This window comes from Culex pipiens, chromosome 3, assembly GCF_016801865.2.
Source record: "Culex pipiens pallens isolate TS chromosome 3, TS_CPP_V2, whole genome shotgun sequence".
NCBI classification, from domain to species: domain Eukaryota; kingdom Metazoa; phylum Arthropoda; class Insecta; order Diptera; family Culicidae; genus Culex; species Culex pipiens.
Window position 1 is genome coordinate 1,823,224 of NC_068939.1, and position 26,662 is coordinate 1,849,885.

At 44.5% G+C, this 26,662-nt stretch overlaps 2 protein-coding genes across 4 annotated transcripts in view; one reads left to right on the plus strand and one right to left on the minus strand.

Annotated features, from left to right (window-relative positions):
* The window catches only part of LOC120423022 (LHFPL tetraspan subfamily member 3 protein), a 62,662-nt gene that overhangs the window by 34,487 nt on the left and 1,513 nt on the right, over positions 1-26,662 (plus strand). For all 3 annotated transcript variants that reach the window (XM_039586662.2, XM_039586664.2, XM_039586665.2), the window contains exons 3-4: positions 3,352-3,485; positions 3,799-3,925. In XM_039586662.2, coding sequence (XP_039442596.1) covers positions 3,352-3,485; positions 3,799-3,925 — 261 coding nt within the window. The remainder of the gene's footprint in view (positions 1-3,351; positions 3,486-3,798; positions 3,926-26,662) is intronic.
* On the minus strand, positions 24,477-25,467 carry LOC120423023 (trypsin-1-like). Its single transcript, XM_039586666.2, has 2 exons — positions 24,910-25,467; positions 24,477-24,798 (listed from the first exon to the last, which is right to left on the minus strand). Exons 1-2 carry the CDS (start codon positions 25,460-25,462, stop codon positions 24,551-24,553), a joined length of 801 nt encoding a protein of 266 aa, XP_039442600.1. The 5' UTR covers positions 25,463-25,467; the 3' UTR covers positions 24,477-24,550.

Consider the following 26,662-nt stretch of genomic DNA (forward strand, 5'->3'; position numbering starts at 1 on the left):
TAATAAAATTCTTGAAAATACTCTGGAATTGGGGATATTCCGGGTTTCACCGGAGAACCTGGAACCGGTCCTAAAGTGGCCAGATATGTCCATAATGGTTTTCAACGTCATCAATGAGCTTGATTTTGAAAATGCTGAATTTTGATACCCATATTGCCACTCTAATAAAATTCTTGAAAATACTCTGGAATTGGGGATATTCCGGGTTTCACCGGAGAACCTGGAACCGGTCCTAAAGTGGCCAGATATGTCCATAATGGTTTTCAACGTCATCAATGAGCTTGATTTTGAAAATGCTGAATTTTGATACCCATATTGCCACTCTAATACAATTCTTGAAAATACTCTGGAATTGGGGATATTCCGGGTTTCACCGGAGAACCTGGAACCGGTCCCAAAGTGGCCAGATATGTCCAAAATGGTTTTCAGCGTCATCAGTGAGCTTGATTTTGGAAATGCTGAATTTTGATACCCATATTGCCACTCTAATAAAATTCTTGAAAATACTCTGGATTTGGGGATATTCCGGGTTTCACCGGAGAACCTGGAACCGGTCCTAAAGTGGCCAGATATGTCCAAAATGGTTTTCAGCGTCATCAATGAGCTTGTTTTGAAAATGCTGAATTTTGATACCCATATTGCCACTCTAATAAAATTCTTGAAAATACTCTGGAATTGGGGATATTCCGGGTTTCACCGGAGAACCTGGAACCGGTCCTAAAGTGGCCAGATATGTCCAAAATGGTTTTCAACGTCATCAATGAGCTTGATTTTGAAAATGCTGAATTTTGATACCCATATTGCCACTCTAATAAAATTCTTGAAAATACTCTGGAATTGGGGATATTCCGGGTTTCACCGGAGAACCTGGAACCGGTCCCAAAGTGGCCAGATATGTCCAAAATGGTTTTCAGCGTCATCAGTGAGCTTGATTTTGGAAATGCTGAATTTTGATACCCATATTGCCACACTAATAAAATTCTTGAAAATACTCTGGAATTGGGGATATTCCGGGTTTCACCGGAGAACCTGGAACCGGTCCTAAAGTGGCCAGATATGTCCAAAATGGTTTTCAGCGTCATCAATGAGCTTGATTTTGGAAATGCTGAATTTTGATACCCATATTGCCACTCTAATACAATTCTTGAAAATACTCTGGATTTGGGGATATTCCGGGTTTCACCGGAGAACCTGGAACCGGTCCTAAAGTGGCCAGATATGTCCAAAATGGTTTTCAGCGTCATCAGTGAGCTTGATTTTGGAAATGCTGAATTTTGATACCCATATTGCCACTCTAATAAAATTCTTGAAAATACTCTGGAATTGGGGATATTCCGGGTTTCACCGGAGAACCTGGAACCGGTCCTAAAGTGGCCAGATATGTCCAAAATGGTTTTCAGCGTCATCAATGAGCTTGATTTTGAAAATGCTGAATTTTGATACTCATATTGCCACTCTAATCAAATTCTTGAAAATACTCTGGAATTGGGGATATTCCGGGTTTCACCGGAGAACCTGGAACCGGTCCCAAAAAGGCCAGATATGTCCAAAATGGTTTTCAGCGTCATCAATGAGCTTGATTAGTGAAAATGCTGAATTTTGATACCCATATTGCCACTCTAATAAAATTCTTGAAAATACTCTGGAATTGGAGATATTCCGGGTTTCACCGGAGAACCTGGAATCGGTCCCAAAGTGGCCAGATATGTCCAAAATGGTTTTCAGCGTCATCAGTGAGCTTGATTTTGAAAATGCTTAATTTTGATACCCATATTGCCACTCTAATAAAATTCTTGAAAATACTCTGGAATTGGGGATATTCCGGGTTTCACCGGAGAACCTGGAACCGGTCCCAATGTGGCCAGATCGGTCCAATATGGTTTTGGGTATTATAATTGTACTGTAACTTGCATTATGATAAAATTTTAAACAAATTGTCATTCAACATTCGATCCAAAATGCAAAACAACTAGAAAATAGAGGGCTAAAAAAAAGTTACCTGGTTGGTTTTGGGAATAATTTAGGGTAAGTGCCTCTGTTTTTGACTTTTCAAATAGCAAAATAATCTAGAGATCTGTCCGCATCTTTTGCTTCTTGAATTTTGAAAATCCGTCCACAGGGAGCCGAGATACAGCTGTTTGAAGTTGGACTTCGCCTTTTTTCGCTAGCTTGGTAGTTCGCGGGATAATATTGAGGATGGTAGTTTAAGTGTTAAAAAATACAAAAATTAAAATTGAAGAAAAAAGACCGATTTCGTAGAGAATTGCTCAAAAGGAAAATGTCAATCGCGAGTGGGTAAACACGAAAACGTGTTCGGCTATGTTCGGCGCTAGGGCAGCGAATGACCAAGAAGGTTAAAGCTGCCAGAAATAAATGAATTAACAACAACATGTTCGGCGCTGAGAGTTTCAATGAAGAGAGAAGAGCAGTTATATTTGAGGCATGAATATTCAGGCGGGATAATTGTAGTTGCTGAGAGCTGATATTTTGATATTTTAACAACCCTGGTCCGAAGGCTTGATTGTTGAGGCAATTGCAAACCTCTTTTTACACCTTAGCTTCCATCCACCCCGGGATTCGAACTGATGACCTTTGGATTGTTAGTCCAACTGCCTACCAGCGACTCCACCGAGGCAGGACCCAGGGAGACGACTCCTACACCTGGAGTGAGCTAACGACTTAACCTTTTTAGGTTAGTCCGGGGCCAACATTTACTTCCCGTCCGACGGAAGGCGTGATCAGACAAATCTCGTCTCGAAAAATGCCACCGGGACCGTCTGGGATCGAACCCAGGCCGACTGGGTGAGAGGCAATCACGCTTACACCACGGTCCCGGCTATTGTTGTGTCTATGAACTATAATTAAGTATTCACGAATGTTTTTTAGTGAATAATGACTCGGATCCAGATTTGTTCTAAATTATTTAAATTTAATAACGCCTTTCTGAAATATAATTAGTTCGAATGTATAGTATTGTTTTGTTTATGATTTTTTGTACTTTATGTTTTATGGGTTCTATTTCATTGACATTCAAATCATGCCGCTTGTTTTGTTGGACAACGTGACTGCTTTCACTATTCAGTTGATTTGGGAAAACGGTAAAGGTTGAAGGTTTGAATCACTTTTAAAGCAGGAAACCCAGAGAAATTAAAAAAAAATCAGTGTGAATAAGTATTAGAAAAAGTCATAATAAAATTCAAATAAAGCCATTGACAATGTATCCACCAACATCCCGGATAGTATCAATCTCTAACCATATCTCAAAAGCTTTCAACACAAAATAGCACCGTTGCCTGTCCCGTTGACTAAAGTTTATTTTTTTATCTTTCATTCTTTGCTCTCTTCCTCTAGAATGGGTCGGCGACTCGGACTCGGACACCGGCGGCCGGCTCGGACTTTGGCAAATCTGCCAGAAAGATGACCTGAACGACAGCTGTACCGGCAAGCTGGAGGATCTGCTGCTGATGCATTCGATCGCGTTTCAGGTTAGTTCCGCTCTGGCATCAAATTACTTGATAATGATGATGATGACGGTGAATAGAAGTTGGAGGCGGTAGTTGCTCTACTCCAATGATTAAAGAAGTGCCGCAGCGTCGAGAAATGGGTTAAGTCTCCGTTCGGTAGCATAGTTTTCTTTTTCATTTCTTCCCCCTCTGGTAAGTTGGATAATCCGTTAGTCCATGATTCTGCGGCACATTTGGTGTGAACTTTTTTTTCCACCTCATCATTATCAATTCGCAGACTTCGCGCAAATGAGTACATTTCTTTCAATGTTGCTCTTTCTCGCCCCGCACACAGGTGGCCACGGTGTTCTGCGGTTTGGCCGTCGCAACGGCGGTCCTAGCGATCTGCTGTCTGCTGCTGATGGTGTTTATGAAATCGACCACCGTCTTTCACATCTGCGGTTGGATGCAAATGCTTTCCGGTAAGTGAAGTTGTGAATGTTGAATGTGCTCCACTTTTTACTCTTGTTGTCTTGGCATTGTGTGACGTAGTCGGTGCTTTTTCTTGTCTTGTGGGGAATGCCTCCGTAATCGGCGATTCTGGTTATGCTCTAGAGAATGCTGTAACGAGTGGGAAACTGCGCTGGGTAATGCTGGCAAATTCGCGGAAAGCCATTTTTCTCCGTTTTGTTCTTCGGGGAATGCATAAATGCAGTGTTGGAAAAAGATCCTGAATTTGCCCATTAGTCCGAACACCTCCGGAGCGATTTTAACGAGTGAAAGGAAAAGTGTTTGCGGCGTTTTTGCAACATTATCGATAATTACGTCTTGCAGCAGTGGCACCATCTGCTAGAGGCTGCTGGTTGGAGCGACTTAATGTTGAAGCCATATTTATGTAGTAAGATGGGTAGGATTTAGGGATTTATTGTGCTGCAATATGATTTCGGTGGAAAAATGTTTTACTCTAAGAATTTAAATTGCTGGAATAAAAAAATGTTTAAAAAATTTAGTTTTCACAAAAGATTTTTTTTGCTGATTTAATCTTTGTATAAATTTGGAAGCTGTCTAAAATTACAAAAAAAAACCAAAAGTCCATATCTTGAAAACGTTTCTGATTAATTACATAATCTTTTTTCGAATTTATAAAGCTCTTTAAATAAAATATCTAAAAATCAAATTTTAAATCAAAAAATATTTTTATGAATTTTGATGAAGTTCACCATTTGAAAGTTTTAGCCTTTTACAAAATAACATTTTCTTGAAAATGTTTTGCTTCAACTTGCCTAGTATTTTTTTCTTTTTAAATTTATATCTAAAAATCTGTTCAGGGGTGCCAAAAATAAAAAAATATAAAAATTTAAAAAACAAGCCGTAGTCTCATTTGAATGCAAAAAGTGTTTTATAATGCATTTTACACTAGTTCAGTTGTTTTGCACTCATTAGTTTTCAAAAAAGTAAGATTTGACGAAAACAAAAAAATAGCGAAAAAAACTTTTTTGCGATACTAAACATCGAACATTTTCAAAAATTCGAATGATTGTTAAAAATCAACTTAAACATGCTATAAATGATTTTGAACGCAGGGTCATGCATTTTAACTCAATTTCAATTGGTTGCACTTAAATTTCTATCGAAATTTTGAAGATTTTTGAAAAAAAAAATTTTGCCACCTGACTTTTCGGGCCAACTTTGAGCATATAGCATTCGTCTTGAAAAAATATTGATCGGATTTTCAACGTCAAAATTTAATAAATATTTGTTCTGAAATTAAACACAACAAAAACATGTCTGATATATTTAATGGGTACCCAAATCGGCTTCTTCACTGACCCCTGAATCTTAAAGATTCTCTGTGATTACTATTTGCTACACAGAAAAAAAAATCATGGTAATATTACATCTGGGAAGGGGTACATCTTTTATGTCAGAAAAAAAGGTGTAATTTTACCTCTGAAAATGTGTAATTTTACCACTACAAAGGTGTAATGTCACTTTTTCAGTCTAAATTGAGGTAAAATTACATCATAAAAGAGGTAATATTCAACCTTCCAAAATTACAGCTTCCAAATTTACACATTTTTTTACTGTGTATAAGAAAAATGTAATTATGATATGATGATTATGATTGTAACCAGGTCCTAGCGCCGAAAAAAATATTAGAAATAAGTTTATGAAAAAAATGATAATGAGTTAATGGTTATCCTTCACTTTTTAAATCATTTGTGTACTTTATACTTTATAAAGATAGCTTGTAGGAAGATTCCGAAAGGTTAAGAGGACGTGGGAAATTCTTCAAGGTATCCTCAAAAAAGCTTCGCATTGGGTTTGACGTTCGACCATTGATATGAAACAGTGAAGAAATAAGACTTTCTCGTCAGATTTAAAAATTGAAGAAACATCAGCTAAGCATAAACAGTATTGGATTAATTGCAACAAAGTGCTTCCCGCTGCACTACCATCATCAATCCTGATAGTCGTAAAACATTAAGTTTTCACTTTCCGCCTCTAAGATTCACTTTCACTTCAAACGTGATCATTTCCCTGCATTTTCAAACCAGTTTAGTGCGGCGATAGCCGCTAGTCCTGTGCCGCTCACAGCAAAACCAGATGAAAACTTCTTTTCACCGCTGGAAAACTCGTTCAGATTGTAGTTTACACGAACGTTGAAAAGTAGAGTAAAGGTCGTTATACCCAGCAAATTGCAAACTGGTTCACTGATAGAAGTGAGATTTAAAGCACGAATCGCCGGACTCTGTGCGGGCGCATGACTCAGTTCGACGTCCAGCTATGGGCTGAGTGACCATGTGGATATGCACTTAATCGGATTGTAACTTTGATAGAATGCGATATGAATCCGACTGGTCAGCAAAATTTTAATCAACTTGAGATCACGCAGCAGTTTCTCTCCGGATCTTAGCGGCACACGTCTGGCTGTGCCTGCGTTGGAGGCCGGATCTATACTCTGCGCCACACGAGAGTTGTTTTGAACGTATCCGTTGATAATGACCCACATCGCTTGGAGTAGCCCCTAAAGAGCGGGAAACAGCCGTCGCATATTTCCTTCCATCGATGGTAGGGGAGTGTGGCCAGTTGTGAGTATTAAGCTAAAGCTAAGTTATATGAAAAATAATATTTTAAATGATCACTTGATTATGTTTTCAAAATATCTTCAAATCTGAATCTCAAAAATGACTTAATCTCCCTTCAACAAAACTGACAACACTGGAGTGACTCGTGTGTGTGTCGCTTGAAGGTGAACCACGACATCTTTCTCCCAGCCACGGCCCGGCTGTCTGCTGTGGGTAACTTTCTTTCGACGATTTTCACCAGCTGGGACCGGCCAGCAGTAGTAGAGTAAAGGTGGATGCCATGTGCTTTCCTGTTGTGATGTCGGGGGGCCTTGCCAAAACCGGTTCTACGATGGGCTCACGCGACATGCCTTTGCGCCAATGTGTTGTTTTCCTTTCGTTTGGATGCTTCCAGCGAATTGATTGGATTTTGTGTTATTACGGATCGTGTACTTGGTAGTTTGGCAGATAAGAGAAGAGATCGGAGATAGAAGAACATTACTTCAACTCATTTTGTTGATCAGTTCGTTGGCCAGCACCTCTCACTTTGTTGCCTCTGGTGATGAAAATCGAAACAAAAATCCGTTTCAAACTCCAGTTACAAGAAAAACCACCCATTTGCTAATCTGTTTCTAATGGCCCTTCGGCCAAGGGAAATAATTGAATTAATGGGTAGCCTCAATTTCCACGGGAAAAACAAACAAACCGTGTAAACTCGAAAAACGCATTCCAATCCTAAACCACGCTTTATTACACAATTGAACGCCCTCCCAAGGCGGCCCAACATTTCAAAAGGGTAATTGAATCTAACGATAGACGCGAAAGCAAAACACCGTTTAATTATGAACCACTTTAACCTTTTTTTTCCTACGAAGAAGCTCGATCGAACCGCACAAAAAAAGATGAAGCCACTTGCAGTAACTGTTAGTGCACCCTTCTAACTTTTATGAATCGCAAGTGGCTTACAGGTAAATTCAATTTAGTTATTACGGGCCATGAAACATTATAAAAAAAGAGAGGTTGTTTGGAGGTCATTAAAATCAGCCAGCTGAAAATTGTCGCGGGTGATGCAATGGATAAATGATCGTAGATTGCGATGAGAAACTTCTCACTGCTTGGGGTATAGGACACTCTTTTGACCAACGGTTACTAAGGTTTTATCAACTTGGCTGCATGGGTTTTTTTATGGGGCGATATTTTCTGAATGGACGGTGACACTTATCGAGCTGTAAAATCTGCAACATGGAGTTACACTTTGTGTGAAGTTGCTGTGAAGTTTACCATGGCACTTTGAAAAGTTTAACTCCATGTTGCACGCACACTAGGATGTAACAAAAATGACTTTTTGGTGGGCATTCAAGGGTTTGTTCCGGTGGGCATACTAAGCCCAAATCCAAAATATGAGCTTGATTGGACGTAACAGGAGCTGGCGCTTTGCATTTGAATTTTAAATGGGATGTAACCCGTAAAAAAGATTTTTTTCGAAAATGTCACTTTTTGAGGCATTTTGGCCAGATTCTTGCGCATCTTTTGGTATATATAACATTGAAATTTGGAGCACCCTGGTGCTCGCTAATCTGACCTCCAAAGTTTGGCATTTTTTCGAAAAATCAGCCCCGGCAAAAAAGATATGCATCGCGCCTCGCGACGCCGTAGACGCCATTTGATTTTGCTGGGGTCAATTTTGTTGATGAAATGCCAAACTTTGAAGGTCTGTACCGAGCTCCAGGGTGCTGCAAATTTCAATGTTATATCAGACATGCATCGGCACTATGAGCTCTTTTTAACGGCACTCAGCTTTGTCTAGATGGCATTTTCGTTTAAAGCAATGTAATGCTTGTTGGTGGGTAAAAATCTCTTGTTTTTGGCTTGAATAATGTGTAGAAAACATTGGTTTATTGGAAAACCCGATTTTAGCTATATTTTCATGTAAATGTTCTCTTAAGCTCTCAAGAAGAACTTCTTAAAAGTGTAACCTATAGTATTTCCATCCCAAGATTAGTGCGATCGTTTGTTCCGCGGCAAGTTACGGAGGGAGCACTTGAGAAGGCTTGCGGGCAGAACGACCTACTAGCGTAGCTGTCCAGCCCCTACGGACGCTACCAACGCTGCACCGCTAGTTGCGCTAGTCACCGCTGGGAGCGCACGAGATCATCGCAAACGCCCGCCTTGGGTAGCGGCGATGACCAAGACGATGGGACGATGGGACGAAGGAGTCCAGAAGGGGGAGGTTGAGGATCGCTGGGAAAACCCCGCCATTGCAACGGTCACTTTGCCTGGTATCTTGAAGAGGACGGTCGATATCCGTGAAAATCACCGTCACGAAGTAGTGAAATTTTATAAGTGAAGTGGAAGATCCGGTAGACGCCATCCCGGAGAAAAGCCGTCCGACGATCTGGAGATCCGGACGCAAGCAGGAGGAGCCTGCGTTGATTTGTGGACATCCAGGTAAATACCGTTGCTTCCCTGATCTATCGCCGTCCAACCTCCCTCCGCCATCGCTAATTTCCGTCCCATTGTGCCCACAGAACCCCTCGGTGTTCGTACGCTTCGCGTACAGGCCGGCACAGACGCATTCGTCCGCCGTAAGCCACCCGACACCCGCGGTATTCCCCGCGCGGTACATCGTACCGCCGAGCACGATCGCTCACGTACGAGGATCGCCTGCGACACCGTTCCGGTGTGGGAACCGCCCTCGCGACGCCGCCATTTTGGTCTGCGGACCAACCGTCGCGAGATAAGACGCCAGCCTTGCCAGCCGTTACATCAACCGACGCCGGAAACCAGACAGACCGGTAGATTCATCTACCGAGGTCCCAGAGTCCGTCACCATACTCGGGAGCGTCGAGGCAGGTGGCGCAGAAGAGGGTCGAGTACGAGAACAGTATCTGACCGCCCATAGTGGTCGCTGAACGTGAGAGGAAGACGTGTCCCGCCCCGGTTGACCGAGTCCCGGAGGTCGGTGGAGGCGTGTAGCCGTTGTTCCAGGAACGCGAGCTGAGAGTGGAGTTAAAGCGGAAGCAGCAGTTCCGGAAAGGACCCGACGAAGAAGAAGGAAGAAGGACGTGTGAGGTAGGATTAGCTAGTAAGGAAGTGGGAGAACTAGGAAGTGAGGTAGCTACGCAGCTTGAGTCTGCCAATAAACCGCTGGTAACCTGAATAAAGTGGGTTTGTTTTGTCTAATAGTCTAATTAAGTGTTTCCCTACCGATTCCGGATTAACATGCCGACCCTGAGGCAAAGAGGGGGGTCTCATTAATGCTGGAGTAGCCCACCATTAGTTACACTTGGCGCCCAACTAGAAATTAGTTTAACTGTTTCGTGTTTGGGTTCACTTGAGGACTTTAGACGATTTGCCCTCTTCTCTGGGAAAACGCCCATTATTCAGGTGCAAAAGTTGTCTAATCGTCAAAATACAAACAGAAGTGACGCTAATATTTGAATTTTTGAGTTCCGAGGAGGGGTTTTGGAAGTCTACGCTAGGATGAACGACCACCAGACATTGGCAAAGTAATTGGTTGGAGATTTCGTAAAATTTTGTTTGAATTCCGGAATAGAATTCGTATCGGTGGAGTGTCGTTTCCTTCGGACTAGTTGAGTGAAAACACCAGGCAAAATAAGTTATTTATTCCCCGTACAAAAGTACGATTACAAAAGTTTCGACTTACACTAGGTTTTTTTTACAATTATTCGCTATTTGCTCATCCATTCAAGAGCGTAATTCAATTCTAGGTTTTTTTTTTTCAATTCATTGTTGATCCGTTGGTGTTCATCAATGAACAGTTTCATTCACTAGGTTATCAAATTATCTCAGTTAGCGAATCAATTTTAGGTATTTTTCTTAATTTGTAGTTGTGATTGCTCATTTCTAGTATTTTTTTAAATAAATTTTCTTTTTAATTACAAGATCTTTGATTTTCCTTGCACTCAAGATGGATATGGTTCATTTGTTGTCACTGTATCGCGGAATGAATACGGGTCATTTGACCGTTGATGAACTCGAACATGAGCTGAAGATCCGCGACATCCCATTTGATTCATCGCGCAGCGGAGCCGAACGTGCGTTGCGTAATCGCCTAAAAGAAGAGAGAGAATTGAAACATGTTGAGTATGAGTTAATGAATGGTTCAGTATTGGATGAATTGGAAACGTGTGAGTTGAAAGTGAGTGAGATTAAGTCCCACTTGGAAAACCGGAAATCCAAGCAAGCACCAGAACAGTCGTTCAAGACTAGGATTCTGCATTGCGTTTTCCGCTTGGAACGTTTGAGAACATACACCACCAAGGATGATGAACTGAATTCATTAGCAGAAACAGCTCGAGCGTGTATGAGGCTGCTGAACATTTTCTTCTCCATTTCTTCACATTTACCCGAAGTACGTGAAGCAGAGTTAGCACTCATTAACCAGAGTCTAACGGAAATAATGAAGAAGCAGGATGCGAAAAAAGGAAATGGAAAAGTTGTGGAAGAAGATAATGAATCTTGGAATAGTACTGAAGAGAATAATGGAGAGGAAATTGCTGGAATTGTTGGTGAAACTGGATCTGTTAGTGGAAATGGTAAGGGAAATGGTAGTGGAGTTGGTAGTGGTGATGGAAAAAGTGTTGGAAAACCTGGTGACGTGGAAAGAGCTGAATTTGAACAGTGGAAAGAACAAAAAGTGGAACTAATTAACGTGGTCAACAAGTTGTTGGAACACATTCAAGTTCTAGAAGCGAAACAGGTTGAGAAAGAGGTGGAGAAAGAAAAACCGGAAGTACAGACCAAGCCAGCCAACAGTACACAAGTTGGAGTAGACGCGAACAAGGACAAAAAGAACGAGGGGAAAAGCCAGCAGAATCCAGGAGATTTTCTCGCGTGGCTCAACCAAAGAAATAGTTCATTGGGAAGCTTCGGTAACTCAGAGAATGAACATAACAAACCAGAGGAAGTTCATTCCGGCAAGGATGAACCGAAAGAAAAGAAACCCGGATTTGGTAGGAGTTTACCGGTGCATAAGTGGAAGGTTCGTTATGACGGGATGGACAACGGGAGGAAACAGAACGAGTTTTTGAAGGAGGTGGAGTTCAACGCTCGTTCAGAGAACATTTCTGAGTCCGAGTTGTTCCAGTGTGCGCATCATTTGTTCACGAGGAAAGCACGTTCTTGGTTCATGGAAGTGAACGGGAATAATGAACTGGGTTCATGGAAGAAGTTGGTGGATGAATTGAAGAGCGAATTCTTGCCGATCGACATCGATTACGTCTATGAGCGGCAGGCCAACAATCGCAAGCAAATGTCCAGGGAGAAGTTCCAGGACTATTACTTGGACATGGTCCGGATCTTCCGCTGTATGACGAATCCGTGGGATGAGAAACGGAAGTTTGACGTTCTCTTCCGCAATACTCGCGAGGACTGCCAAATAGCGATGCTAGCCGCAGAAATCAAGACGATTCCATCGATGAAGGAATTCGGTAAGCGATTCGACTCTGTCAATTGGAAGCTGTATCAGAAGGGAGAAAGGTACACGCCGCGATCAGCGCACGTGGAGGAGGTGCAAACACAGCGGTCGTCGTACCAGAACACCGGAAATAGGTACCAGAACTCGAGTCGTTTCCAGGGTGGAAACCGATCGCAGGGTGGTTACCAACAGCAAGGTCAGAACCAACAAAACCGTCCGTACTACAACAAGAACAACAGCAACGGAAACTACAATCAGAAAAGCTCGTGGAAGCCAGAACAGCAGAGACAGCAGAGCAACGGAAATCAGAAGGAGAACAAACCAAGGGTTGACGAGAGGTCTCAACCGAAACCGAACACCCAGAATCGCGAGAACAACACTGCTGCAGGTTCGAGTGGAACCAGTGCCTTACAGCGGATCGTGAAGGCGTATATTCCGGTCAAACGGGATATTTGCTTCAATTGTCACGTTGCAGGTCATGGCCACGAGGAATGCCGGCAGGAGAGGAGCGTGTTCTGCGTGCGGTGCGGTTTTCCGGGTTTTTCTACGAAAGATTGCCCGTACTGCGAAGCAAAAAACATGCAAAAGACTGCTCAGTGAGGCGAGTCAGTCTCACGGGAAGCTCCAGAAGACCTCATGAAGATACCGAAGCGTCGGAAGCACTCCAACAGCTAGGATATTCGAGGGTTGATGGAGAAAAGAAAGAAGAAGATGCTGAAGTGGCAACGATGCTTGTTACAGTGAGCAACGGCGATCGTAGGCCGTTTGCAAGAGTGGAAATGTTGGGAATATCGGTTGTTGGACTTCTTGATAGTGGTGCACAGCGCACAGTTTTAGGTGTTGGTGGAAGAAAGTTAGTGAAGTTGTTAAGTTTAAAGTTGAAACCCACGAATATTGATTTGAAGACAGCCGGAGGTGAGAGTTTAGAGGTGATTGGGTGTAGTGACATACCGATTACGTTCAATGGTGTTACGAAGATTCTGTCCGTGATGATCGCGCCGAAGCTGAACAGGAAGTGCATCCTCGGCTACGACTTCTGGCAAAAGTTCGGTATCAGGCCAACGATGGAATCCGTCGAGGTGGTTGATGAGCAGGTCGATGAAGATCTAGAAGACGCAGAAGAAGAATTAGAAGAAGAGCAGAAAAAACAGTTGGAAGATGTACAGAAGATGTTTCTCGTTGCCAGCGAAGGAGTCGTCGGAAAGACGGACCTGCTGGAACACAAAATCGAGCTGAAGGAGGAGTTCGTACAGTCCGAACCGGTCCGGAAGAATCCGTATCCGTGGAGCCCAGAAATACAGAAGAAGATTCATATAGCTGTGGAAAAGATGCTCAGGGACGGAATCATCGAACCGTCGGAGTCGGATTGGGCGTTGCCGGTCGTTCCGGTCAAGAAGAGAGACAGCGAGGAGATCAGGCTGTGTCTCGATGTTGTAAGCTAAACGAGCGCACCAAGAGGGATGCGTACCCTCTGCCCCATCAGAACAGAATATTGAGTCATCTGGGGCCGTTCAAGTACCTGTCCACCATAGACTTGAGCCAGGCGTTCTTGCAGGTGCCGTTGAGTGAGGAGTGCAGGAAGTACACCGCTTTCTCCATTCCCGGAATGGGATTATTCCAGTTCAAGCGACTTCCGTTTGGACTGATCAACAGCCCGGCAACCTTAAGCAAGCTCATGGACAAAGTCTTAGGATTCGGGGCACTTGAGCCGTCCATTTTTGTCTATTTAGATGACATTGTGGTGGCCAGTCACACGTTTGACGACCACATTGCGAAACTGACAGAACTTGCGGAGCGGTTGAAAAACGCGAATTTGCGCATCAACCTCGAAAAGTCCAAGTTCTGCTGCTACGAATTGCCGTATCTCGGTTACATCCTGTCGCGAGAAGGAATGCGGCCTAATCCAGATAGAGTCCAAGCTATCTTAGGATATGAGGCCCCAAACTCGGTCAGGTCGCTGAGACGATTCCTCGGTATGGTCAACTACTACCGTAGGTTCATCGATAAGTTCAGCGAACTTACTGCGCCGCTCACGGACTTGCTAAAGAACAAGCCGAAGCGAGTGGTGTGGTCCAAAGCAGCAGACTTAGCTTTTCGGGCCATCAAGGAGAGGCTGATTTCAGCTCCAGTGATGGCCAATCCCGACTTTAAGCTACCGTTCTGTGTCCAAACGGACGCAAGCGACACCGCGATAGCCGGAGTTCTGACACAGGTTCACGATGGTGTGGAGAGGGTGATCGCGTATCACTCAGAGAAGCTGAAGGGTGCTGAGTTGAACTACCATGCTGCGGAGAAAGAGGGTTTAGCTGCTCTCCGTTGCATCGAGAAGTTCCGCTGCTATATTGAGGGCACTCATTTCACTCTGGTGACCGATTCATCCGCGCTCACGTTCATTATGCGGGCGAAGTGGAGATCGTCGTCGCGTCTGAGTCGTTGGAGCATAACCTTCCAGCAGTACGACATGGAGGTGAAGCACAGAAAGGGAAAGGAGAACATCGTACCCGACGCGCTGTCGCGGTCGATTGAGACGCTCGACGTAGGCGATGACGACAACTGGTACCGGAATCTGTACAATGCTGTTGAGGATGATCCGGAGAAGTATCTGGACTTCCGCATCGAGAACGGGAAGCTGTTCAAGTTTGTGTCGTCCAAGTCCGACGTGCTGGACTACAGATTTGAATGGAAGGAGTGTGTACCAGAATCGGCACGAGAGCAAGTCATGCGGCAAGAGCACGACGGCTGCTTGCACATCGGTTTCGAAAAGTGCATTGAGAAGCTCAAGAGGAGATTTTACTGGCCTCGAATGAGCGCAGAATTGAAAAAGTACATCAACAGGTGCGACACCTGCAAGGAGACAAAACATTCGACCGTGTCTACTGAGCCGATGATGGGACAACAACGAGTAGCGGTTAGGCCATTCCAGATTGTCTGCATGGACTACATACAGTCGCTTCCGCGTAGCAAGAAAGGGAACGCACACTTATTGGTCGTCTTAGACGTCTTTTCTAAGTATTGCCTTCTTGCTCCGGTCCGGAAGATTTCGTCTGCTAGTCTGTGTAGCATTCTGGAAGAACAGTGGCTGCGAAAGTTGTCTGTGCCCCAGTACATCATCACCGACAACGCAACTACGTTCCTGTCGAAGGAGTTCCAGGACCTGTTGAAACGGTATGGAATCCAGCATTGGGCAAACGCTCGTCACAGGAGCCAAGCAAATCCCACCGAGCGCTTGAACCGTACGATCAACGCGATGATCCGCACGTACGTCCGGCAAGATCAACGGCTGTGGGATACTAAAATCTCAGAGATTGAGTTCATCCTGAACAACACGGTCCACGCAACAACGAAGTTTACGCCACACAGAGTAGTGTTCGGGCACGAAGCGGTGACCCGAGGAATGGACCATCAGCTCGAGGACGATGAGGAACTCACCGAGCAAGAGCGTATGGAACGCATGCATGGAGTGAGCAAGAAGACCTACGAGCTGGTCAAAGAGAACCTGCAGAAGGCGCACGAGAGTACGAAAAGGCAGTATGATCTGAGGCACAAAAGGTACTCACCGGTGTTCGATGTTGGACAGCGTGTCTTTAAGAGATCCTTCCAGCAGTCGGCGGCAAACAAGTCCTTCAATGCCAAGCTTGGGCCTACGTACGTCCCGTGCATCATCGTCGCGAAGAAGGGAACGAGTTCCTACGAAGTGTCCGACATGAATGGTCGCTCATTGGGAGTCTTCTCAGCGGCGGATTTGAAAGCATGATCTCTGAAAGAGGGACATACAAGGGGTAGGACAGTGAGTGATTTTGAGAAAATTTGAATAGAATTGAGTAACATTGAGCCACGCACGTTTTTCAGAGTTTCTCAATCTTCACCATGATTTTCACAAACGACGTAACAAATTTTGACATTGACATTTCAACGCTGACACTGACAATTTGCTAAACACAAAAACAGCGGGAGCGTAAAATTTTCCGGCTGCCAGAAAGGTGTTGAGGGAAGCAAGAAGGCTTGGCCACTGCCCCAAATACCGAACCGGCCAAAAAGGGATGAATGCTGCTGCTGCCGGAAACGGTGCCGCTGCTGGCAAATAGGCTCCGACGGCGGCATTAGCCAAATATGGCTGCTATTGCCACCGCCAAGGCCAAGAACACTTAGGCCGCCGCCAAGAAGCCAGCCCCGAAGAAGCCGTTTCCAAAGAGAGTGCCGCCGGTGCCGATGGTTCCAAGTAATTTCGTTCAAAATTGTAAAATGCGTTGTGGCAAAATGGACATCGTTAACGCGGTTTTACAAAAGCAGAAAAAGAGCCCGCGACGAGAAGGTTCAAGGCCGAAAAGGAGAAGGATTGGGTGGTAGAGGTGCCCCACAATGCGGAACCTAACAAGGACGAAGCGATATTTGCGCATTGACAGGTATGCCATGAACGAAATCGCCCGGATGAGAGCTGGTGACTGCTGCCAACGTCGCCAAGGCGTCGACCGGAGAGTTCCAGGAGAAGCTGACCAACGAAGGACCGCGTAATCGGCGTGAAGGAAGCAAAAGCGCGCTGCCGGGCGAGAAGAAACGCAACCTGGAGATTGTCAGCAAGGTGCTGAAAAAGAAGCCGCCAGTGACACTGGAGCTGCTGTCCACAAGAAGAAGGGAGCTGCCGGAGCAACATAGGCTGCCGCAAAGAAGCACGCCACAAAGAAGGTAGCCGCCACCGTGGGTGAGAAGAAGGGCATCGAGGCCAAGACGCAGAAGGGTACCGCTAAGATTCATGTCATCACTCTGCCAGGGGTCTAGGTATTATGTTGGAGCAAAATAAATAAGTTTATACAAACACACAATAAAAACGCATCATTCGCTTAGTCTCTGGTAAAAATAAGAAAAGATCGGAGCGACTGCTCCAGATGCCCCCCTCCAGTCCCACGACAATTTTCTTCTCCTAGATCTAGAAGGGATGCAACCGGATGATACAGCAACTCTTAGAGATTTTCGTGACCACTACGATTTCCGTGTGCTGGCACTTCCCTGGGTTTGGAAACGCTCAAACCTCCTGCTGCAAGATCATGATCCGATCCGCCAGCGATTCGGGCCACTGCCCATCTCGAATTGCCGGGAAGACGAAAGACCTTCTCCTTGATCTCGCTGAACTCGCAGGCAATGTGAGCGGTGTTGCAATCCAGCACTGGGGTGTATCCGTTGGAGATCTGACCGGGGTAGTTCAGTCCGATGACCTGGGCGGTGAGTTCTTCGAGTCACCGGCGACGTATCCACGACGCAGTTCCTTGACGGACACATTTTTGGCATTGTCCAGCAGGGCTTCTTTGTGCGGACGGACTTGACTTCAGCGGCCAGGTTGACCGGGCGAAGACGATGGCGATACCGGGCTTGTTCACACCGGTTTCCGTTCCCGGGGGGCAGATGCAGGGGCTTGTCCGTGGGGTCCGTGGGGTCCGTTGGGCACTTGCCGTCAGCCTGGCTCTCTTGCGCTTGATGGCATCTGCTTGAAACAAGTACATCTTGGTGGACGGTTCCAGCATGTTATCTCCGTGCCATCCGGATTTAGATAATACCAGTATCGAATTCACCGGTACCGGCGGCGACGATCAACACGGCACAATCCGTAACAGGCGGAATCGACTTCGTCGTCGGGCGGAATAGTTTGTTCCCGGATTGGTTGACTGACTGAAGCAGCATCGTGGCGTGAAAATATCTCTAATATATTTGTAAACAAGCTCTTCTGTCAACGTGGTCAACGTTTATTCACAAATTCCGCAACTCGGTGAAAAAAAAAATCATGAGGAAGATTGAGTAACTTTGAGCCACATTGAGTAATTTTGTAAAATTGAGTCACTCAGTTACTCTGTGTCCTACCCCTTGGGGACATAGCTTAGTTCGAGGACAGAGGTTCATCTGAGAGGAGGTCAAGGTCGATATAGATGTGATTCCGCAAATTCATTCATCAGGAGTTCTCATCTAAGTCGCCTTGCGCAATCCACAGCGCATGAATGAACCGAGTGTCACTCATCAATGGGTTCATTGACACATGAACGCCCACGCATCGCAAGCACCAGTATGGAAAAGTGCATCCTAGGAAATCATTGATCAAATTTTAAGTGAAAGTTTTAAAGTGTCGTAATTGAGTGTTATTTTGTGTTTGTGAATCAATTTTATGTTTTATCGGTGCACAATGTTCCATTCATCTCTCAGGCAACATTATCAAGAATATTTCTAAAGTTGCACTACGAGAAGGGAATGTGGAAGGAAAATTGCATCGGAGTTCAAAGTGTGTGTGAAAGAACATGTTAATGAGTCGTGAGGAGTGAGCAAATGAGTTGGCTAACCATGAAGTTGCAAGAAGATTTTTGTCATATACCATGCATCACTATTTAGCTTTTTTCAATTTATAACTAGGATTTTTTCGCTTAATTTTTCACCTAGTGGACGCACTTCCGTGAAATTTGAGCACTTCATACTTACCAAAAGCATAGCATTCAAAATTCATATCAGAGCATATTGCATCTCTGATGAGCTTGTTTGTGAGATATGGGATTTTTGGGGTAGAATTGGGGAATAAAACTTCAAATGATTATATAGGTACTGTTGTATCCGAGGGTGGCGGAGGCAAGGCGGGACGGATGGCAGCAAAGATTAACAAGCAACTAACTATTAATACATTTATTAAACTAGGTTTAAGTATAAAGAGTAAATTCCACGTTGTTGCTCTGCTTGTGGTTGTTGTGAGAATGACGTTTGTCAGCGCGGCAACTCGGTCGCGGAGCGCACCGTCAAGGTGGTGTCAAACTGGTGGTGACACTCCCGGCGCACAGTGTTGCCAGAGTATGACAACTCTCCCCCTCGTCGATATGACTTCCGGTATCGTTCGATGGCAAGAATATGAAGTAGTAGAAGCAAGAGTAGAAGTAACCGTACGCATCCGGTCGTTTTGCTCCGTAAGCAGCAGCAGCAGTAATCAAGCAATCTCGAATGTGCCGGGCACGTCCGGCGGCAAGTGCTCCCCGAGCAGTAGTAGTAGTTTTGTAGTAGTAGTTGTTGTTTCTGGGCACGTCCAGCGTAGCTTCGCTCCGTGAGCGGTTGGACTTGGCGCAAATGCCAATCCGCAAGTTGGTCTTGTAGACCGCACGCAAGAATCATCTTAGTAGTCGGTACCCTTACCGACCGCAGCATTGAGCATGCGATTGAGATCGCAACGCATCTGCAGCAACCATTCGCGCCCCAGCAGTGGGTGCTTCGCTGATTCGACGACGTACAAGGGCAATGTGAACATATCACCATCCGAATCTACATCGACCATCGACCTCCCCAGCACGTTGATGGTTGCACCGCAGTAACTTACCAGGTGGTCAGTGGTTGGGACGAGCTTCAGGTGTGGGAAGTGGCACTGCTGGTCCGAAGCACTGATAACAGAAATGGGCGAACCGGTGTCCACTTCGAAGACCAGCTGCTTTCCATTAACCCGCAGCTGCAGCAGGAACTTGGTAGCCGAGTCTCGCTCCTCCTCGACGTGAAAAATCTCCTGTACGTAGATGGGTTCTTCGCTTGCAAACACCTCGTCGATGTTGTGCGTGTCCTTGTTCTGCTTCGTCGCTCTCTCCTTCTTTCGGCACACCCTCTCCAGGTGTCCCTTGGTCTTGCAGTAGTTGCAAACTGTAGCATAGTACTTGCACTCGTTTGCCAGGTGATCATCATCACCGCACCGGTAACACAGCTTCGCATCGCTCGCAGACTGCCTGTTGGGTTCATTCGCCGTCTGCTTCGCCGTCCTCTTCTTTGCAGCCAGATGCTCAACGTGGTGCAGTTCCGAGCTCGTCCCGGAACCTTGCATTTCGTTTGTTCCCCGGTGGGACATTTCCATACCGAAAGCGGTGTCCTTCGCCTTCGCCAGCGTCAGGTCTCGAATTTCCAGCAGCCGGGATTGAACGACGCGGTTCTGGATTCCGAAAACGAACTGGTTCCGGATAGCGTTATCGAGATGGTTGCCGAAATTGCACGTCAGGGCCAGCTTCTCAAGATCCGTGACGTAATCCTGCAGCGACTCGTTCTCCTGCTGCTTCCGGCTTTTGAACTTGAAGTTCTCCAAAATTTCGAGCGGCGCCGGGCTGTAGTGTGCCTGCAGCAGCGTAACAATCTGATCGTATGTTTGATCCTCCGGTGCAACGGCGTTCAGCTTGTTGCACAGCACGTCGTAAGTGGCTCCTCCCATGAAGTGCAGTAGAAAGTCCCGCTTGTCCGCCTCCGCAACCTTGAAGATCCGGAACGACACTTCCAGCCGTTTGACCCAACGATCGAATTTCGTTGCGGCCGGGTTGAAAGGTTCGAACGCGAACGTGCGTGGCGCAGCAGGCGCCGCATTTTCCTCCTCCAGCACCATTGTACTTTCAGGTTCCGCAAAAAAGTCCGTATTTTTTCTTGCGAATCCACTACCTCGTCGCCAACTGTTGTATCCGAGGGTGGCGGAGGCAAGGCGGGACGGATGGCAGCAAAGATTAACAAGCAACTAACTATTAATACATTTATTAAACTAGGTTTAAGTATAAAGAGTAAATTCCACGTTGTTGCTCTGCTTGTGGTTGTTGTGAGAATGACGTTTGTCAGCGCGGCAACTCGGTCGCGGAGCGCACCGTCAAGGTGGTGTCAAACGGGTGGTGACACTCTCGGCGCGCAGTGTTGCCAAGGTATGACAGGTACCTTTTTAAACTGATACGTATCAGGAAAATAATAAATAAATTCCCATTTCTACACAAATCGCCGATTTTCTCACAAACAACCGCATCGCGATCTTGCACAGGCCACATTTTTTATCACCAATAGTAGTTTGACAGGTTCAGGTCACTCAGCAAACCCGAAGAAGCAGCACACACACTGATACGAATGATAACGATAAGGATTATAGCACGAATTGGTTCGATAAAGGAGATCTCCGACACTCACGTAGTGAATTATTTCAACCGTCGCTTGATGCGAATAGGTTTTTGATCGCGATATTTGTTGAATTTGTTTATTCCGGAATATAATTAATTTATTACCATGGTATTATTTGTAATTTGCATGCAGCAGAAAATTTGAAAATCAAAAAAAAAATAAAAAAAAATCAAAATTTATAAAAATTTGCATGCTTGAGTATAATTTTAATTTGTAAATATTTTAATTTGTTATTTATTTATTTATTTATTTGACTTGTAAATATTGTAATTTAAATGTTGTCAATGTCGGTTAATATATCAAGAATGGAGATCGCTGGAGACCGGAGTTGAAATATACGTTGATGGTCAGTAACAGGTTTCGGCCTTGAAACTGAGAGGAGTCGACTTAGGTTGACGATGATAACTTATGACCCCGCCCATTACCATTGATATAAGTGTTGTGAACTTGTGTATTCTGACTTGACTTAGTACAACGGACTCAATTTTCAAATGTTTCTGGTTACTTTGAGTTAAAACAACGATGTGCAGTCAATTCTTTGTTCTTGTCTCGTGGTTCAGAGGTAAGCGGATCGTATATAGTGCTCAGTGCAAAACGAAAAATGTTAGAAAAAAAAATATTAGTTCTAATATTTTTTTTTACCCGAGCGAGGGGAGAGTGTAACCTATAGTATTTCCATCCCAAGATTAGTGCGATCGTTTGTTCCGCGGCAAGTTACGGAGGGAGCACTTGAGAAGGCTTGCGGGCAGAACGACCTACTAGCGTAGCTGTCCAGCCCCTACGGACGCTACCAACGCTGCACCGCTAGTTGCGCTAGTCACCGCTAGGAGCGCACGAGATCATCGCAAACGCCCGCCTTGGGTAGCGGCGATGACCAAGACGATGGGACGATGGGACGAAGGAGTCCAGAAGGGGGAGGTTGAGGATCGCTGGGAAAACCCCGCCATTGCAACGGTCACTTTGCCTGGTATCTTGAAGAGGACGGTCGATATCCGTGAAAATCACCGTCACGAAGTAGTGAAATTTTATAAGTGAAGTGGAAGATCCGGTAGACGCCATCCCGGAGAAAAGCCGTCCGACGATCTGGAGATCCGGACGCAAGCAGGAGGAGCCTGCGTTGATTTGTGGACATCCAGGTAAATACCGTTGCTTCCCCGATCTATCGCCGTCCAACCTCCCTCCGCCATCGCTAATTTCCGTCCCATTGTGCCCACAGAACCCCTCGGTGTTCGTACGCTTCGCGTACAGGCCGGCACAGACGCATTCGTCCGCCGTAAGCCACCCGACACCCGCGGTATTCCCCGCGCGGTACATCGTACCGCCGAGCACGATCGCTCACGTACGAGGATCGCCTGCGACACCGTTCCGGTGTGGGAACCGCCCTCGCGACGCCGCCATTTTGGTCTGCGGACCAACCGTCGCGAGATAAGACGCCAGCCTCGCCAGCCGTTACATCAACCGACGCCGGAAACCAGGCAGACCGGTAGATTCATCTACCGAGGTCCCAGAGTCCGTCACCATACTCGGGAGCGTCGAGGCAGGTGGCGCAGAAGAGGGTCGAGTACGAGAACAGTATCTGACCGCCCATAGTGGTCGCTGAACGTGAGAGGAAGACGTGTCCCGCCCCGGTTGACCGAGTCCCGGAGGTCGGTGGAGGCGTGTAGCCGTTGTTCCAGGAACGCGAGCTGAGAGTGGAGTTAAAGCGGAAGCAGCAGTTCCGGAAAGGACCCGACGAAGAAGAAGGAAGAAGGACGTGTGAGGTAGGATTAGCTAGTAAGGAAGTGGGAGAACTAGGAAGTGAGGTACTTACGCAGCTTGAGTCTGCCAATAAACCGCTAGTAACCTGAATAAAGTGGGTTTGTTTTGTCTAATAGTCTAATTAAGTGTTTCCCTACCGATTCCGGATTAACATGCCGACCCTGAGGCAAAGAGGGGGGTCTCATTAATGCTGGAGTAGCCCACCATTAGTTACAAAAGCTCTTTGAGTGCAATTAAGAGTTCTTAACCTATACCTCGATTGGGTTTCACAATAATCTCTCAGGGTCTTCGGGAGCCTAAAAGCAAGCGTAATTAACGTATTCTAATCACTGGCACAACATGCTGGGTATCTTCTACGTGAAATGCCAAACAAGTTCTTCTAAAAGAGGAGTTAGAGCGGATGCATGCCTGGTTATATATACCAAAAGATGCGCAAGGATCTGGCCTACACGCCAATGATGTTTAAAATAAACAATTTAGTGGCCAAAATGCCTGGAAAAGTGACATTTTTGAAAAAATCTTTTTTTACGGGTTTAAAATTCAATTTTGGATTTGGGCTTAGTATGCCCACCGGAACAAACCCTTGAATGCCCGCCAAAAAGTCATTTTTGTTACATCCTAACGCACACACTCTCACTTTTAATTTCTCGATAGAACCACCAACAAAGGCTAGGACTATTCTGACATTTTATGGCGGAATGACGTCAATGTCATTCGCCCGATTTTGATTTTATCTCAGATTCAGATTGAAGATGCTAATGGCCATATTTTGTAATTTCGTCATTTTGGCATTAGGGGAGAGTGGGGAGACTTGATCCCCGGGGACACTTGATCCCAAGCCTGTATCTCGTCAGCATGTGGGTAAAACAATTAGCTTTGTTCTAGAAAGTTGTGCGAAATTAACTAAAACTCATTGTAGAAAACAAAGAAAAAAATTTAAAAAAATATAGATTGAGTTACACACATTTTTCTAAAACGAGCTGCAAAAAACTTCCAAGAGATTTTTTTTTCTTTGTTTTGATATGTATAGAAAACACTCAAAAATTATTCAAAAAAATATTTTTTATACATGAATTCTTTGATAAACATATCAACTCCAAAGCCCTTACGCATTTGACGTTAAATTTATCGTCATACTTTTTTTACAATCAATTTTTTAAAAAAGTGCGTTTAGGGAGACTTGATCCCTGCATTTTTACAGTCACTGGAATCAGCCTCAAGATTAATTAATTGGGCTGGGTTTTCATACATAGTTTCCTTCAGTATAGTTGTACGTAACTTACTGCAGCTTGAACCTTTTTTCAAAAGTTTTGTAAACAAAAATTTCCAGCTTTTGTAAACATGCTTAATTTTGGTCTAAAAAATAATATTTTAAGTTCTTAAATATTTTACATACTAAACTTGTTATATTTTGAACACAAACGTTCAGGTTTTATGTGAAATTGCTGTAACTTATAGAAAATTAAAAGTTTGGATGAATAAGAAACATTTTGCTTAAGATTTCTTCAAAATGTTGAAAGGGGGATCAAGTTACCCCTAACATTTTTAAAATGCCGGTTTAAAATATTTTTTTAAAACGCTTGGCATGATTCGAAGAGTTTATCTGATGAAATACCCTTATCAGCCAAACATAGTTGAATGTTTAAGCTTTCAATTAATGCAAAAAGATCATAGTTTTGTGAGAAATTGACAGAGTTATGTGCGATACAAAAAAGGGGATCAAGTCTCCCCACTCTCCCCTACATAGTTTTCGTATTTATGACGCTCAGCACACCCGTTCATTTCAGTTGATTTAGCGAGAGAATAGGACAAATTATATTTGTAATAAATTGAAACTGCACATTTTTCACTTTTAGTGAGTTTTATTCATTTGCATTTAAACACCTAAGCCAGTTGAAAATCAAGTTGGTTCCATGCAGAGTCTACAAAATCAGAACATGCAAGATCCAATCTAGATAATAAGTCACACGCGCAAACACCTTAGGATACTTGCTGACACATCCAGAAGAATGCCCGAATGACACAATACCGACCTGCATTGTTCTTCCACCATCCATGACGGTCAAAGGACCTCCAGAATCACCTTGACATGTAGAAGTTTCCCCGGCAGTAGACAAACAGAGGTTCTGATCCTGAATAGATTCAGGGTTTCCCCAGACAGCCAAACATTCTGCATTCGATACGATCGTGTTGGAAGTATACATGAGCACATCTGATGAGTCACAATCATCGCAAAGTCTCCCAAATCCAGAAACGGTTCCAGTCAAGCCTGCAAACTGACGATTGTCCCCTAGAGCAGGGAGCAGCACAGGTTGAACACGATTGTTGAACGTAATGTGGCGGATCAGACGCACAACAGCAATGTCGTTTCGAAAGCGTTGTTCGGTATAATCTGCATGATAATAAACTTTGGCAAACGGGATTCTCTGCTGGGTGGGCTCTTCAATTCTGCGATTGTGAGCTCCTGCGATGACAATCCCTCCTTCGGCACGCCATACACAATGAGCCGCAGTTAAAACGTTGTTGCTGTTCAGAATTGATCCACCACAACTATAAGAACCACCATTTCTCTGGTAATCCACGAACACTTGGTACGGAAATTGGCCCAGAGTAGCTTCCTGACCATTCACAATCCTGCGATCCGGATCCTGCTTGCGCAGGTACTGCAGATCAGCTGGAAGACGATCCCAGTACTGGTCGGAGTCCTCAATCGGCTGAACCTGGGACCAACCTATTCCAATCGACTCAAACGGCTGAACTTGGGACGGATCGATGTCGATTGACTTCGCGCTGGCCACGGCCAATACGGCAATCAGGATTAGTAAATTCTTCATACTAGCAATTGCTTCGCACAACTGGTTTTGGCAGAATTGTCGCGACGTTTATATACGAGTAAACAATTGAAGATCCGTTTCGTTATCGTGGTCAATTATTATTTTCTTGGAAATGTTGATGAATCATTTTATTTCGCTATCGTGGTCAAATCTTTGTTTCTTGGAACTTAGTTTGATAATCTACAATTTATGAGGTTTTGATAAGAATAAGAAATTAGTTGTTTCTTATGGTTATTCCAAACGATATTTTATTGAATTTATTTCACATATCTTATTAATAAGAATATTACTAGTAATCTCAAATAAATTTACAGTAACTCAACGGATGCTAAAAAATCGAGCTTTTCCATGCAACGCTTTGCCAAATTTATTGCGATTAAAAAAAAGAAACATTGATTAGGTCTTTTAATGCTTAACGTGGAACCCGCTTAAGTTTGGTGACCGTCAATGATCAAAACAGTGACGAAAAGTATTACTTTTCATTGCATTGCAGAAATATTGAACTATTTATCACCCAAATTAATGATATGTGAACTTTTCAACACAGGCTTGTCTCAAGCGGGTTAATGTTTATATGGGAATAACCATGGGAGATGGTCTCTGTTATCACTAGAAGGTCATATATTGGCAGCCTCAATAGGTATTTCGATGTTTCCTTAAAAATTAATCATAAAAAAAACTATTGCGTGCATTTTTTTCTGCCTGTCTACCTTTCATTTCCACCAGAACTCGAAGGTCCAAAAATGTCCAGTAAAGGTCGCTCGGCCTTTCAGCCAACAAGAATTCTTCACATCTCGCCTGTAGTTGGCGCTGGCCATTCATCGCAAAACAATTGATTTGTACCCACCATTTTCCCACCCAGAACCAGAACTACCAACTGAATTGTTGAGCTGGCTGATGGTGTTTTATGCTAATCTAGTAGATCGTTTATTATGCTAATGTTTTATAATGTAGCTGTTGGGCAATCGCTCGCTCACGTGGTGGCACTCTCAAAATCGGATCTCGCTCCACAATTATTCATCTTTGCTCTCTGTTGCAGAAAAAGGTGTTTTCTGATTGATATCGTGATGCGGGACAATCTCATTGTTTCCTGGGGTCTCAGGTTTCACCAAGCTGCGATGGTGGTGAGGTGAGCCAACAGGAACGAAACAATAAACCAAACTTGCCTGTGTGAAGCTCCAATTTGCGGTGTAACCTTAT

Coding starts and splice junctions, on each gene's coding strand:
- LOC120423023 (XM_039586666.2), bottom strand. CDS start 25,462: ATGAAGAATTTACTAATCCTGATTGCCGTATTGGCCGTGGCCAGCGCG. Junction 24,799..24,909: donor CCCTGCTCTAGGGGACAATC/GTCAGTTTGCAG, acceptor TATCGAATGCAG/AATGTTTGGCTGTCTGGGGA.